General features: G+C 37.1%; 1 protein-coding gene across 7 annotated transcripts in view; it reads right to left on the reverse strand.

Moving 5' to 3' along the window:
- RPS6KA3 (ribosomal protein S6 kinase A3) overlaps window positions 1-15213 on the reverse strand; it is a 110161-nt gene that overhangs the window by 45546 nt on the left and 49402 nt on the right. For 5 of the 7 annotated variants that reach the window (XM_004382840.3, XM_023737283.1, XM_023737280.1 and 2 more), the window contains one exon: window positions 3899-4015. In XM_004382840.3, coding sequence (XP_004382897.1) covers window positions 3899-4015 — 117 coding nt within the window. Of the gene's footprint in view, window positions 1-3898; window positions 4016-6091; window positions 6176-13595; window positions 14977-15213 lie in introns of those variants that run through there. The other 2 variants (XM_023737285.1, XM_023737284.1) reach the window with 2 other exon arrangements.

The raw sequence follows: 15213 nt of genomic DNA on the forward strand, positions 1-15213 counted from the left end.
TTCTGTAAGCCTTCACCTGAAGTACAATAAAATATTAAAAAAAAAATATAGTGTAGGATTTATGCAAAATGAATAAGGTCTGTGCTAAATAATTCATGGTCATGCTAAAACACGGCTAATACAAAACTATCAAAAAATCCCTCCTACTCATTTTCATCATTAGTTTCATGATCTTTTCTACCAAATCTTTAAACAGACCCGCTAAATGGACCTGAGTTTCAACTTTCCTTCCCCTACCCATTCTTTTGTTATTGAGCTGTCACAGGTGGGAAGAAAAGAACCAATTACAATTAAGAATTAGCTTTAGGGTCAGCTCTCAATGGTCTGCATTAGTAAGCTAGACTGTTGGCATACAATAAAAAAAATGACTCATTCAACTGATTCTAGGGGCTAGGCAGAGACCTTCACTTGAGAGACTTTCCCAAAGGGAATGGCCAATGATGTCAAATCAAGGGAAGAGCACAACTGGCACAGAAACCCCGTAATCACCCCTTCCTTCTTCACTACGTCCCACCCTTTAGTGCCTTTCAGTCAGCTAGCAGGGAGTCAACCTAGGTAGAGAAAAGCACTCTTAATCAGGGTGGTTCCTAAGGTGGGGTGATGTTCAAATGTTAAAGTTAATCAGAGGTTATTACTATTTTGAATAGAAATAAATTCTAATTAGGTGGAGATAATTACGATTTATCTGATAATTATTCATCCTTCAGATTTCCTAATCAAGAGTTTTTGTTCTATGCTACAAGATAAAGCTCTCCTTGTTGATTCCAAACTTTCTTCACTTGTTCTTTGAAAGCAGCTTCTTAACACTTTTTGAAACTTTTTCATGTTCAAAGCATTTCTAATACATGATCATGAATAGTTTTGGGAGGCCGGCTGACTAAATAATGCCTATTTTATAGTTGTCCAAACTGGGGCTTAGAGAGGTTAAATAATTTGCCTAGCTTCACAGGAGAGGTATTGGGACATGAACCAGGTCAGAGACGCAGCCCTGTGCTTCTGCTCAGGAGCTCCTTCTGTGTTTTCTCTGGCTAGGTCACCAGCCCAGCAGGAACAGCAGCAGTCACAGATGCGATGGGACTTTCCTTCACCAGAGCTGGCCTGACCTTTCTAACACCCCCAGGAAGCTATTCTAGGCTCTGACAGGTCATCCTTGTTTCCTTGGTTTAGACTGGCCTTTTAGGATGAGTAAGAAAGGAGACACCCTATTTTTAATGATTACTATTTATAGTAAGGTTTTTAAGTTACTTTTAAAGAAATAAAGGGAGAAGTATGCTAACTCATAACATCTTAAATATTGTGTGCCCTTAAAATCTAATGTATAAAAATAAACCCATCTATTTGGGTTTATCAAGTGGCATGATAATACAATTTAATACCAGATATTATGTGCTTATTAGCCTTATATCATTTAATTCTCACTACCACCCCTATGAGGTCAGGACTATTATTCACTCATTAATTCTTTCTAGTATTATATGCTAGGCACTGTGCCACTGGTTCAGTGCTGAGACATGGTACAGGCATGGCCCCTGCACTCATGGAACATATATAGTCCAGTGGGGGAGACAACCAATCAACAAATAATTACACAAATGAAGAACTGCAATTGTGGCAAGTGCTATGAAGATGAAGTATACAATGTCAGTTATAAGAGGGTATAACAGAGGATTATAACCAGTCAGAATGACTGGGACGACTATCATAAACCTGAGAGGAGCTAAGCAGATGAAGGGGTGGGGGTGAGGGCCGAGTATAGCAGAGGGAACAGCATGTGGAAAGGCTTTCTAGTGGGATGCGGCCTGGCATGCTTAAGGACTGAAAAGGAAGGTCAAGGTGGCCAGAATGCAGATAAAAACCAAAAACTAAACCCGCTGCCATCAAACTTGGTTCTGACTCACAGCGATCCTACAGGACAGAGTAGAACTGCCCCATAGGGTTTCCAAGGCTGTAATCTTTGCGGAAGCAGACTGCCACATCTTTTGCCCGCAGAGCAGCTAGTGAGTTCGAACCGAGTTCTTTAATTACTATGCCACCGGAGCTCCTATAATTCAGACAGTGAAAAGTATATAAGCTTATGCTTGGAATTTGTCTTTATCTTAAGAGCAAAAGGAGGCTACTGAAGGGTTAAGGGATAGGCTGGCTGCCATATAAATAATGGATTGAGGCAAAAACTGAATAAATTTGGGGAGATCCAATTAGGTGACTTCGACTCCCTCCACAGACTAGGGAGAAATGAAGGTAGTACAGACTGGAGGGGTGGCAGTGGAGAAGAGAACAGGCATGAGTGGAGAGATCTTTACTAAATCAACAGGACTTGGTAAGGGATCAGATTGGCACAGGGACTGGGAAGGGGAGGGGGAATGAGAAGGATATGTTAAGAATGCCTCCCACAGTTCTGGCTTGCTGAACTGGATGCCATTCACAGTGACATTGAGAAATGAAATAGGACAGGTTTGGAAGTAGAGAAAGACTGTGAGTTTGGTCGGTCTTAGACATGTTCAGTTTAAAACGCCTTTGAGACATACAAATGGGAAACTCAAAAGATCAGCTGTATACAGAGTTCAGAGCTTGGACAAGCAATCTAGATTGGAGATATAAACCTGTTACATCAGCTGTATATGAATTAAAATTAAAAATAGTGGGCACAGAGAAAACCAATTAGTAGGGAGTGGGTCATGACTCGACAGCAATGGGTTTGGTTTTTTTTTTATGGAGTGAGGACAGTGCAGCCTAGAATTGAACCCTGAGGAACACTTAATGATTGGCTAAAAGAGGAAAATGGGGCTCCAAGAGGTTAAGTTACTTACTCAAGCACACATAAAGAGTAAGTAGAAGAATAAAAACTAAAAAAAAAAAAAAAAACTGAACCCAAGTCTGGCTGACTGGAGCCCAAACTTGCAACCATTATTACGCTCTTCTGGCTTCTTAATCTATATTTGGATTAAAAGCATCACTTTGGGTCTGAAGGAGGTTTACAACTACAACTTAAATCACCTATGTTTTCCAAGAATTACTGACGTCCCATTAAAATACACAAGAGCTAGACTAATGCTGTTTGGAAGATTGCGAAGCATGGTATCTTCAAATGTTTCCTTATAGAAAGGTGGTAAGGAATCACTGCACTGTAGAAGTTGAAATGCAATCTCAGAAATTTCCTCTTGCCGAGGAATGGTTTAGAGAGATCAAGTAATAGCAGTTATAATGCTACTTCTTAAAATGGGGTGCAGGAAGTAATCCTGAGGTGAGTAGCAAGGAGCCAAGGAATACTTGAAAAATGAAAAAGATGTTGCACCTTCTGGAGAAATTTTTATTTGGTGGTTTTGGGAAACATTTTTTTTGACATTAAAAACAAACACTGATACTCTGAATAGAATGCAAACTTTGAGTTCATTTTAAAGACAAGCTGTAAGTCCAAAAAATTTTAGGCTTGTGGTAACCCCTGACCCTAGTTCTAGGAGAGTACTCCTCATTTGCTTTCTTCTCTTATCAGGGATACTTTGGAGGAAAAGGTTGAGATGTACTGTTAGTATGTACTGCATGATCAGTATGTACTGCATGATGGATCACCTACTAACTCCACACAAGGACTCAAAAAGAGGTCAGCTTATCAAGGGAATATCCTGTGATTTTTAGTCATTCAAGAAGTACGACTACAGAGGAGGTCAGATGGTCTTGATAAAATGAACATGAAGCGAATACTGCCAATTTACTAAAGTTTCCAATGTACTTTTGAATGACATCATTCACTTGCCTACACTTAACTGATAGAAATGTAAAAACACACAAAACACTGCTTAGAGGGATGACTAGTAGCATTTCATAAAATATTTTCATTTCTGTGTAAGAAATCTACATGAATTCCAAAAACCAACTTTTAAAAAACACACTCATGACTTACCTTTCCAAAAGATCCCTGCCCTAATACTTTTAAAAGTTCAAACTGAGAAGGATCTGCCTTTTCATGTCCTTCCTTTACATGATGCGTGATTGCAATTTCTTTGATGCTGCCTTCTTCCTGTTTAGTCAAATACAAGAGAACATCCAGTGAGAGTTACTTTCTCCTGCTAGAAATTAAGTAATATTAATTTAGCATATCATATTAGAAACCCTCTAATTAACATTCACAAACCACCCTTTGTTGACCTACCAAATAAACAGAAAACACACCAAGCAAATATACTTTGAAGTTAAATGTCCAACATAGAGTAATGCCAACCCATCATGTAGGCCAATTTAATTAGATATGAACATTTCCAAGTCTCCATTCTCCCTACTGGAGATAATCAGAATTAATAGTTTCATGGAGAGGGGGTGGAGTGTATAAAAAAGTCTGAAAACAACAGACTAGAGAATTCTGCTGTGATCTGACATGCGGTTGTACTAGGTAGAACCAATGCTATAGATATATACATGTATGTGTATATATATGTATATATACATACATATATATATATATATATTTTTTTTTTTTAAAAAAGAACCCTGTTTATTGTGGAGAGCAGTGCAGTTGAAAATATTCCAGGGTAAATGTGGAGATTTCTGCCCTCAGCATGGTCATTTCAGTAAGTACACTTTAAGTTTTTTTTTCCTGTTTGAAATATCTAAGTTACTTTCTGTTTCTAGGACTACCTGGGATGTGAGAGTAGAGAAAGGAACAACTCTAAAACACAAAGTCAGAAAAGATTTAACATTGGGTGGAGGATGAGACACAGAAAAAAATGACTATTCACCACAATGGAACAGTGAAGGGTCTTGGGGTTAAGAAAAGCAGTTTTAAAGACAGGGAATATGTCAGCATATCTGAGGGAAGGTGTCAGCAGAAAGAGAAAGGTTGATGATAATAAATATGCATAAGGATTTCAATTACTTATTCATCCTGTGAACCGCACAGAAAGTATATCTTATTTAACAAGGCACTTGATTATATAGCCAAAAACTACAAGAAAAACAAAATCCAAGAAAACAAAAAACCTAAGGCTGTCCAAAAGAGACTGCCATTTCTATTTTGCTGAATATAATGCCATTTCATTTCTTCTAGATGCGTACGTACTATTAGTATAATCTGTTATATTAAAACAACTCATTATTGTTATTGCTATTGTATATAAACGTTTGAGCTCAATTAACATTTTCTGAGATACTCACAGAATGTTGGCAACATAGGGAATTAGAAAGATTTCTAAAAAAAAAAAAAAATACCAGGATATCCTAATGTGGAAGCTTTTGAAAATTAGTAGTACAAGGACAAAAAGCCCCCATAAGAAGAAAACAAGGAATTCAGGCCCATCATTTTACAACCTGAGACAGTGGCTGTAGTTTGTACTACTACTTAGGCAGCTCAACCATTTTGGACTCTCTTGGGACATTGGCAACAATAATAAATAATCCCCTAATATTTTATTTAGTCCTATATTTTGTAATTTCACATGCATTATCTCCTGTAATTTCCACAACCATCCTGTGCGGTAGGTATTAGGGTAGAATCAAATATTAGCGGACTCTAAAATCTACCTCCTTCCTGAGCACCCCTTCTCCCCAAATGTACAAGGGCATGAGGAATGACAGCTGTTAGTAGCTACAATAGGAAAGGCAGGAAGCAAATGACCAAATTCTTTCTTTCTTTTTAACTTTTCAAATAACAAGGTATATGTAGGATTTCCCAAGTAAGATTCAGATCCAGCAAATATTTATGAAGCATCCACCATGAATCAAGCCTGTGTTAGGTGCCTTCTTCATCCTTTCTCTTATATTTAAGCTTCACAACAAAATCTTTGGCCACATACTAAGGTTAGAGAGGGTGACAGTAACACAGAGTGGAGTAAACTCTACAGCAAGCCATAACCTTTCAGAATTCTCTCTGTACTCCCCCATTCACCACTAGAAATTTGACAGATCTCTTAAATGCAAAATAGTTTGAATATTCTACATTTTGAAGTTTAAAGAGATTAAGTGACTCCTAAAGATCACAAGTCAGTAACTCCAGGTCTTCTGACTTTGACAACAAAGCTCTTACCAATGTACCCCACTGAGACTGTTAGGGACTGTTGGTGATTTCCCATCTAAGATCAATGGACAGAACATAGACTTATACCTCTGGGCTTTGTAATTGGTCTGTGTCTTGGGTCAGTTAGCTCAGCTGGTTAAAGCAGTTGTCTCTGAACTTTTGGTAGTACATCTTTATCAGTAAAAAAAAAATTTTTTTAGAACGCACTACACAGTTATATAGTTATTGGTTTATAAATTATACACACATAGTTTTGTGCTACTGAATTATACACATTATACATGGAAATGAAATTTCATAAAGAAGTTCTTATCTTTCTTTTCTGTACCCCAAAATATTGACTAGTGGATTACAGGCTTGAACTCATAAAGCCAAATTGATGGGTTTGATTTCAGCATGTGCCAGTTAGCCTCCTATGGAGAAAACTACCTTTTCAAGAGTCTACCTGGAATCTAGCAACCATTAAATCATGAGGTTGTGAAGAGCTATACTTTGTAACATTCTACACCTTTTACAACTTTTCTTGGGTGAGAATGTGATTTTACAGGCTACAGTATTTTTTTTTTATCTTATATTTAGTAACACATACATACTACACTTACCCATCACAAATAAAAATGCAACACAGACTTGGAAGAATGATCACTGAATTATAAACATTTTGCATACTGTAACAGTTATACAGAATCACACAGGATCAAGCCTTACTCTTACATAGTGTGAACTACAATCAGGTCAGTAACCACATAAACAGTTGTTGCTGTTGTTAGGTGTCGTTGAGTCGGTTCTGACTCATAGCAACCCTATGTACAACAGAACGAAACACTGCCCGGTCCTGCGCCATTCTCATGATCATTGTTATGCGTGAGCCGTTCGTTGCAGCCACTGTGTCAATGCATCTCATTGAGGGTCTTCTTCTTTTTCACCGACCCTCTACTTTCCCAAGCATGATGTCCTTCTCCAGGAACTGGTCCCTCCTGATAACACGTCCAAAGTATGTGAGACGAAGTGTCGCCATCCTTGCTTCTAAGGAGTGTTCTGGCTGTACTTCTTCCAAGACAGACCTATTCACTCCTTTGGCAGTCCATGGTATAGTTAATATTCTTTGCCAACACCACAATTCAAAGGCATCAGTTCTTCTTTGGTCTTCCTTATTCATTGTCCAGCTTTTGCATGCGTATGAGGCGACTGAAAACACCAAGGCTTGGGTCAGGCGCACCTTAGTCCTCAAGGTGACATCTTTGCTTTTTAACACTTTAAAGAGGTCTTCTGAAGCAGATTTGCCCAGTGCAACAATATGTCTTTTGACTTCTTGACTGCTGCTTCCATGGGTGTTGATTGTGGATCCAACTAAAATGAAATCTTTGACAACTTCAATCTTTTCTCTATTAGTGGTAGTTACAGTCGTAACTATTAAAGCAAGATTTCATCTTTGGTAACTACCATTCTTTTCCCAGGTCAAGCAAGTTACTAAAAAAAAGTCGTCTCCCTTTGATCCCTTCATTTAATAAACATCTCCTGAAACACCTACTATGTACCAAGTATGTTCCTAGAAATATGTTACATTCTTTCATTTTCTATTTCCAATGGCATGATCAAATCACAGGCCTTCATTATCTTTTGTGTAGAAAACTGAAACTAGCTTGGTTACTCATACCTCTTTCTGCACTACCCACTCCAATTTACCCTACTGAAAAATTCATTTTCAGAAAGTATACAGCTCCAATCATATGACCAGGCTGCTCAGGACTCCTCTGTTTTCCAAAATGAAATGCAGTACTTCACCTCTGCATTCAAGGCCCTCTACAATATGGCCTCAATCTATCTTCTGGAATTAGCTCCCAACATTCCCTTACACATAGACTTTAGTCAACCAGGGTTAATTCCTGATCCCTAAACATTTTTTTTAATATCAAAGTAATACATGCCCATGGATAACAAATAAAATAGTAACAGAATAGCTTATGATGAAAAGCAAGTTTCCTCTCACCCTCATGCCTAGACCTTTTGAAAAATTAGTTCTTTCTGCACTTACTTTGATAAACTTAATTCCTTAACCTTAAGACAATGCCTACTGACTTAATAAAAATAAGAAAGATGAGGGGCTAACACATTATGCCCATTCTTTCCACCAGCTTCCTCCTCACTGTTTGGTAATTATATTGCTTTTACATAAACCTCTTGAATTTTCTGTCAGTTTTGGACAGAATCTCAAGTCCTCACTTTGTAAAAGAAAGCTAACAGTGCCCTTGCATTCTTCACCTCATACTTACTCCCACCCCCTTCCACCTGCTGCTAGCTATATTTTTACCTTTTTATTAAAGTTATTAAGAAAATTAACATTCTCTCTTGCAACCCACAGCCAAACCCTCCATGCTCTCTCCATAGCCGGATTTAAAAGTTGAAAGCCTATACAATGGCATCCTTATTATCATGACAATAAAAAATACGGTTCACATACATACTAGGTAGTACATGCAATTTGCTTATATTGGCCCATAACAATGACTCCCACGCCAATCCAAGGGGACTGTTACGTATTTTCCCCCCCTTTATGGATTGAATTGTGTCCCCTCAAAATATCTGTCAACTTTGCTAGTCCACGACTCCCAGTATTATGTGACTGTCCAACATTTTGTCATCTGATGTGATTTTCCTATGTGTTGTAAATCTTACCTCTATGATGTTAAATGAGATGGGATTAATGGCAGTTATGTTAATGATGCAGGACTCAACCTATAAAATTAGATTGTGTTTTAAGCCAACCTCTTTTGAGATATAAAAGAGAGAAGAGAAAGAAACAAGAGCCAGGAGAACAGCATGTCCTTTGGACCCGGGGTCCCTGTGCTAAAAAGCTCCCAGACTGGGGAAGATTGATGACAAGGACCTTCCCCCAGAGCAGACAGAGAGAGAAAGCCTTCTCCTGGAGCTGACACCCTGAATTTGGATTTTTAACCTCCTAGACCGTGACAGAATAAATTTCTCTTTGTTAAAGCCATCCACTTGTGGTATTTCTGTTACAGCAGCACTAGATAAACTAAGACACCTCCCTTTTTAATACTTCATCAGATAGTTAAATTCATGATTAAATTTTACTTTGATTCCTATTTGGACTATGAATTTCTTATTCTGTTTTGTGTTTTTCCTGTTTCTAATAGCCCCTCCTTTTGGGGGGGGGAGGTAGAGGTTAATTTTCTATTGTTTTTAAATGCTTCTTAGCCCTTACTCATACTTTCCATTCTTTGGAGAGCCCCTTTCTCTCCTGAAGACCTCTCTTCCCCGGCACTCTGGATGGTTGTTTGCTAGGCCAGCTACACAGTTGTCATCTTGGCATATCTCTTTAGTGCTTTTCTGGTTGAATCCACTCTTTTCAGTTTCCCATGTCTCTTTCTTTTTTAGATTACTCCCTTGTAACTTCCTAAGAAAGGTGATACAGAAGAAAACTTTCCGAACCTTGAACGTCTGAAAATGTCTCTATTTTGTCTTCACATTTGTGTAGTTTGGCTTGGTACCAAATCCTAGGATAAAAATAATCTTTCCTCAGAACTTTGACGCCATTGGTCCATGGCCTTCCTGCAGCTGGTGCTGCTGATGAGATGTGTAATGCTCGCCTGATATACATTTTTTGGGTAGGTGACCAGCTTTTTCTTTCTGGAAGCTTTAAGGATTTTCTCTGTTCCTGTATTTCCGAAATATCCATACTAGCGAGATAAATATGGGTGTTCTTTCCTTCAGAATGTTGCATGCTTGGTGAACTTTCTAATTTGAAGACTTGAATTCTCACATTTCTTTGATAATTTCCTTCCATCCATTTTTCCTGCTTCCCTTTTTGCAACTCCTCCATTAGCTGGATATTCATTCTCTCTCTGAAACTGAATCCTTTATGCCACTTATCTTCTTACTCCTATTATCTGTTTCTACTTTGAAGGCTTCCTTGACTTTATCTTCCCAACCTCATACTGATTTTTTTTTAATTCTGGCAAATCTTATATTTAAATAAACTTAGAAGTAATCCTTTTCTCAGAGTGTTCCTTTTTTCTTAAATAGCACCTTCCTCCACTCCTACCCACTCCCCCAATGAATGCAATCATTCCAAATTCCACTGAGGACACTAACTAGAATTTAAAAAAAATCTTTTTTTACATTGGGGCCCAAGAGTACAGAAAATGTTCTTGGGAGTGGAGAGAAAAGATCAATGCCTGTGATGAGTTTGACATTGGCCCAAGTTTCAAAACCTAGCCACTGTTTTGCCCTAAACACAGTTCTTGTTCCTTCTAAGTTTAAATCTAAGTTTTTTTTTTTTTTGCTAATCACACCAGCAAACTATTTTCTGTCTACTTTTATGTGTATGTGCTGTCACAGTAGCATAACGGGCAAAATATCCTTGGTTGATAACTCAATGCTCAGACTATGCTCAATATTGCCAGTTTTTCTAAGCCATGGGACCATGAGTGTTTTAGAAGTGAACCTGAAGTTCTCTAGGACATAATCCTAATGATTAGGCAACCTTGGACAACAGGTAGGAAAGCAACTGTGCTCTTCTACCTCACACATGCAATCCAATGAGATGGATGCAGACAGGGGTATCAAGCTTCAGAAGGCACTGATAACCCAAGAACAGAGATTGACATGAGCATGTGACAAGCATATCTACGTCACTAAATCACCTGCTACCCACATAAATCTGTCACATGAAAACATAAAACTACGGTTTGACATTTGTAAAACTGGGTTTTTGCCTGCAAGTACACTGTTAAACAACTACGTAAACTTTTATGGAAAAATATTATTAATAAAGATATAAATTGTGTACATAATAATTACTGTGAGGCTCATATATTTTAATGTTCTGTCACAACTGTAACTTAAATGATACGTGCATACCTGTCCATTCATTACCATAAAAACTTATTTCATGCATTTAAAACATCGTTATAATAATTCCATATCATTATTTTTTACAAAGCTTATATTTATTTGGTAAGTAAAGGTCTAACTGTAGGCAAAGTTTTGAGGCAGGTAGTTGGCCTATAGCACAATCTAGTATCATTCGTCTACACTTCCATCTCCTTTCAGACATTTGCCACCCTAGTCTAGGTGTTCAATACCCTCAGGCTATGTATGGGAATTCATAATTCAGCCATTCATTCAAACATTTATTTATTGAGCACTTAATATATGCCAGACCCTCTTCTAGGTGCCTGAAATATACAGTAAATGAAACAAACCCAAATATCTGCCTTTGTAAATCTTAAATTCTAATGGAGAGACCAAATAATAACAACAATAACAACAGGAAAATTGGTGCTGGAACATGATTAAATACTATGGAAAAAAGATACTGAGTTGGGTAAGGGGATCAGAAATGAGGGGTGGAAAGTGGGGGGGCTTGCCATTTTAAATAAAGGAGTCAGGGTCAGCTTTATTGAGGTTATATGTGAACAAAGACCTAAAGGAGGTGAGGAAGATCGCCATCTGGGTAAAGAGCATTCCAGGCAGAGGGACTAGCCAGTGCAAAGGCCAGCGTGGAGCATACATGGAGACCAGCATTAGGATCAGAGCAAAGGAGAGGAAGCGATGAAGGCAGAGAAGTAACTACAACTCAGGTAGCTCTCTTGCTTTTGCTTCTTCCTGATGACCTGGTCCCAATGAAAATGCTTCTAACCTATGACATATTCTGTTAGGACCATTCCTTTGTTAGAAGGCAATTCAAATTACGTGCCATGCAGTGTGCTACGTGTTAGCGATACTATGATACAAAAGAGCCCTTGATTTCTAGGAATTTCCCTGGAATTTGACATTTATTAAAGACCTGTTAAGATGTGACCCCATGATAGATAAAACAAAGTCAAATGAGTTAAAAAACGTTTAGGAATTCTGTACAATCTGACATTTTAGACATCAAAGAAAAATAGCAGAAGAAAATTCATGGACAGGTGGATCTTTTCACGTTCCTTCAGTCACAAAGAAAGCTACGTAGTTTGTTTTCCAGGACACAACAAAATCTTAGCTTACCCTTAAATGGTCTTTAAGGTTTACCCTTTAATGGGATAAAAAATTAACTCAATGGTTCCTTTCCAAGTTGAGAGGGAAAACTATAATTTTGTTCTTAAAATGTGAAAAAAATTAAAGGACCTGAAATCAATGCTCCTTATCTGAGTTATATAAACTGAATATTGTAAAATGCTAACATTAAGAAAACAAACTGGGTGATATTAACTGATTTTAAAGAATGATTCAACATTTGGCATTATGCCTTGCCTTGTATACATAATTTCCTTTTTCCTCTCCTCCCTTGAGTCAGGAAGTGTGTTCTTGAAGCATTTATATTTTCTAAATTGTTTTGAATGTCAGAAAATACTATTGAAGTTTGAAGTAAAATACTGAAATGTTCCCTGGTAAAAGCCAATAAATAAGAATTTTTAAACCATGGATGTGTAGCCATGTTTTGGTCCAACATACAAAAGACCTTACAACTGAAAAAATGTGTACTTATACTCTGTTTACTCCTTAAATGTAATTCCCTAATTAAGGATCACTCTCTATATAGATAATCTATAATTTTATAACATACAGTTTTCTTTTAAAAGATATGTTATCTTTCTTTTTTATAGGTGACCAAGATATATAAAAATTATTTGGCTGTGGCACATAATGAGGCTGGTTATTCAATCAGTGGTGAGAAATCACATTTCACCTTCTTCTAGATTACAATTCAACCAAATTCAACTCACTTAATTTGCGAATGGAATGATAAATATGGTCAGCATTTTTCATTTAACCTAATTCTTTAAGAGAGTGTTACAAACCAGCTTCTCGTATCTATATCAGAAAAAACAGCATTGCTAGTTCTTTGGACTAACATTTTTAATCACTGCCATGAAGAGCACATAACTTCCCCCTTCCCCGAAATCAGAAACATCAATCAGCAAATTTAATTCTCTTTAAAGGGCAACATGATACTACAATTTTCAAGGCAAAATATCAAGTCACTTTTATCAGGATTTTGGATTAAACATAACGCAAGTTATTATTCACTCAGCACCTTTTAAAGTAATTTTTTGAAAACTGTTCCTGCTCTAAATTACATAAAATTACTTGTTTAAAGTTACTCAAATGTAGAGTTGATTAAAAACTTTCAAAATTTTATAGGAACCACTTCAACAAATACGTGATTTAAAGTTTCTGACTATTTCAAATAACGCATTCTACTCGTCAAAATATTGCTTCCATTATACTAATCTCTGGAATACAATCAAGTCTGCACTTTTGTTCATGCCTGGTTTAATGAGAGTCATTCGTATTATACAAAATTACAAACACCATCAAGATCAAAATTACTCAAGGACTAAAAAGCCAATGTAGAAATAAGCTTACAAAAAATACACAGAGTTGAAATATCTAACAGACATAACTTGCTTACTTTCAATATGTAGAAATATTATCCTTTAATAGTTCTATAAAAAACAGTTTTGAATTTTGAAAAGCTTCTTAAATGAACAAATAAAAGGGACTGTTGAATTAATTAGTATAATTATAGTTATCTCCAACTAAAACATTTTATCCTTTAAAGAAGTTGAACAAAGCTTACCTGTATAGAGGGAACACGAAAAGATAAAAACTTAAACATGGCTACTAAACCATGATGTTAACAGAATTTCTGACTGAAAACTTAAGTTAGAAAGGGAAGGCCAAGCCCCTGAAAAGTTTTCTCCTACCAGCTGTTCCGGCAATTAGAAAATTCCCTGTCAGGCGGGCCCTGAAAATGTTAGAAAAAGAGGCCTGACAATTTTCCTGTGGTAAAAGAAAGGAGAAACCTAAAGGCAGGAGCACAAACGTAGCTGATAGTTAGGGGCCAAACAGGAAACCAAAACAGATTTGCTGATAGCAAAATCCTGTTGAAATGTTCCTTTCTCCTGGTTCCCAGCAACACAATTTTCACAACTGGTGAAATGAACACTGTAGTTTAGAATCCTGAGAAATCTCAGTATTTCTTAACCATATGACCCTTTAAAGCAACTGAAACTAGTTACCACTATTAAAATAATAAAAGTCACTGATGCACATGCAAAATTCTACCCTTTAATGGTTATACACACACTCCAAAGGATATTCTCACAACTACTTTGAGATTATATATAGACACGACATGGGTGTTCCCCATCAGTGAGGAAGTTTCATAACTACGGATAGAAAATGAAGATCACATGCAGGAAACTTTTTTATTGCAATGTAAGGACAAATTCTTCTGGGTCTCAAATGTGAGTAAATTACATTTAAATTTACACTGGTTTTATACATCAATGAGGAGCCCTGGTGGTGCAGTGGTTAAAGCACTTGGCTGATAACCAAAAGGTCAGAAGTTCAAACCCACCAGCCTCTCCAAGGGAGAAAGATTACAGCCTTGGAAACCCTATGGGGCGATCCTACTCTGTCCTATAGGGTAGCTATGATTCAGAATCGACCTGATGGCAGTGCGTTTTTGGATATACATCAACTGTCAACCGCGCCCAAGGACTTCAAGGCACATAGCTAGAATTCACATCCCCTGTTTATAAAATCTTTAAAAAACAAACAAACAAAAAAAACTCCAATCCCTGAGCAAAACGAACACTGAAGAAGGCAACCTGGAGAAGAAGGAGATGGCAAGCTACCATAAACTCCCTTACTCCATTTCATCCTCTAATAGTTTGCTGAAGTTTTTCTAAAGTATTTTTGCTTTGGAAAATCTTTTTTAAAGCATGCCAATAATTAGAACATGATCACCATAACAGTGGCACTTAAACAAAAGAAAACCACCAAAGGACAGCAGCATTGAGTGCTATAGGAAAATGACCTACCTAATGTACATTAAGTACTATGTGGAACAACAAAAACCTCAAGTGTTAATTTTATTTAGCCTACAAGAATTTTTTTTTCTCTCTCTTTTTTTTTAATTGTACTTCAGGTGAAGGCTTACAGAACAAACAGTTTCTCATGAAACAAGTACACATATTGTTTTATGACATTGGTTAACAACCCCACAACATGTCAACCCTCTAACTTCTCAACCTTTGTTCTGGTGAAAATACACATAGCCAAAGATACACCATTTCAAAAATTTCGACATGCACAGTTCAGTGACATTGACTACGCTCTTCCAATCGTGCTGTTATTCTCACTTAACATGAAGGCTTACAGAACAAAATAGTTTCTCATTTAACAGTTAC

The sequence above is a fragment of the Trichechus manatus genome, unplaced genomic scaffold, assembly GCF_000243295.1.
Source record: "Trichechus manatus latirostris isolate Lorelei unplaced genomic scaffold, TriManLat1.0 scaffold00100, whole genome shotgun sequence".
NCBI classification, from domain to species: Eukaryota; Metazoa; Chordata; class Mammalia; order Sirenia; family Trichechidae; genus Trichechus; species Trichechus manatus.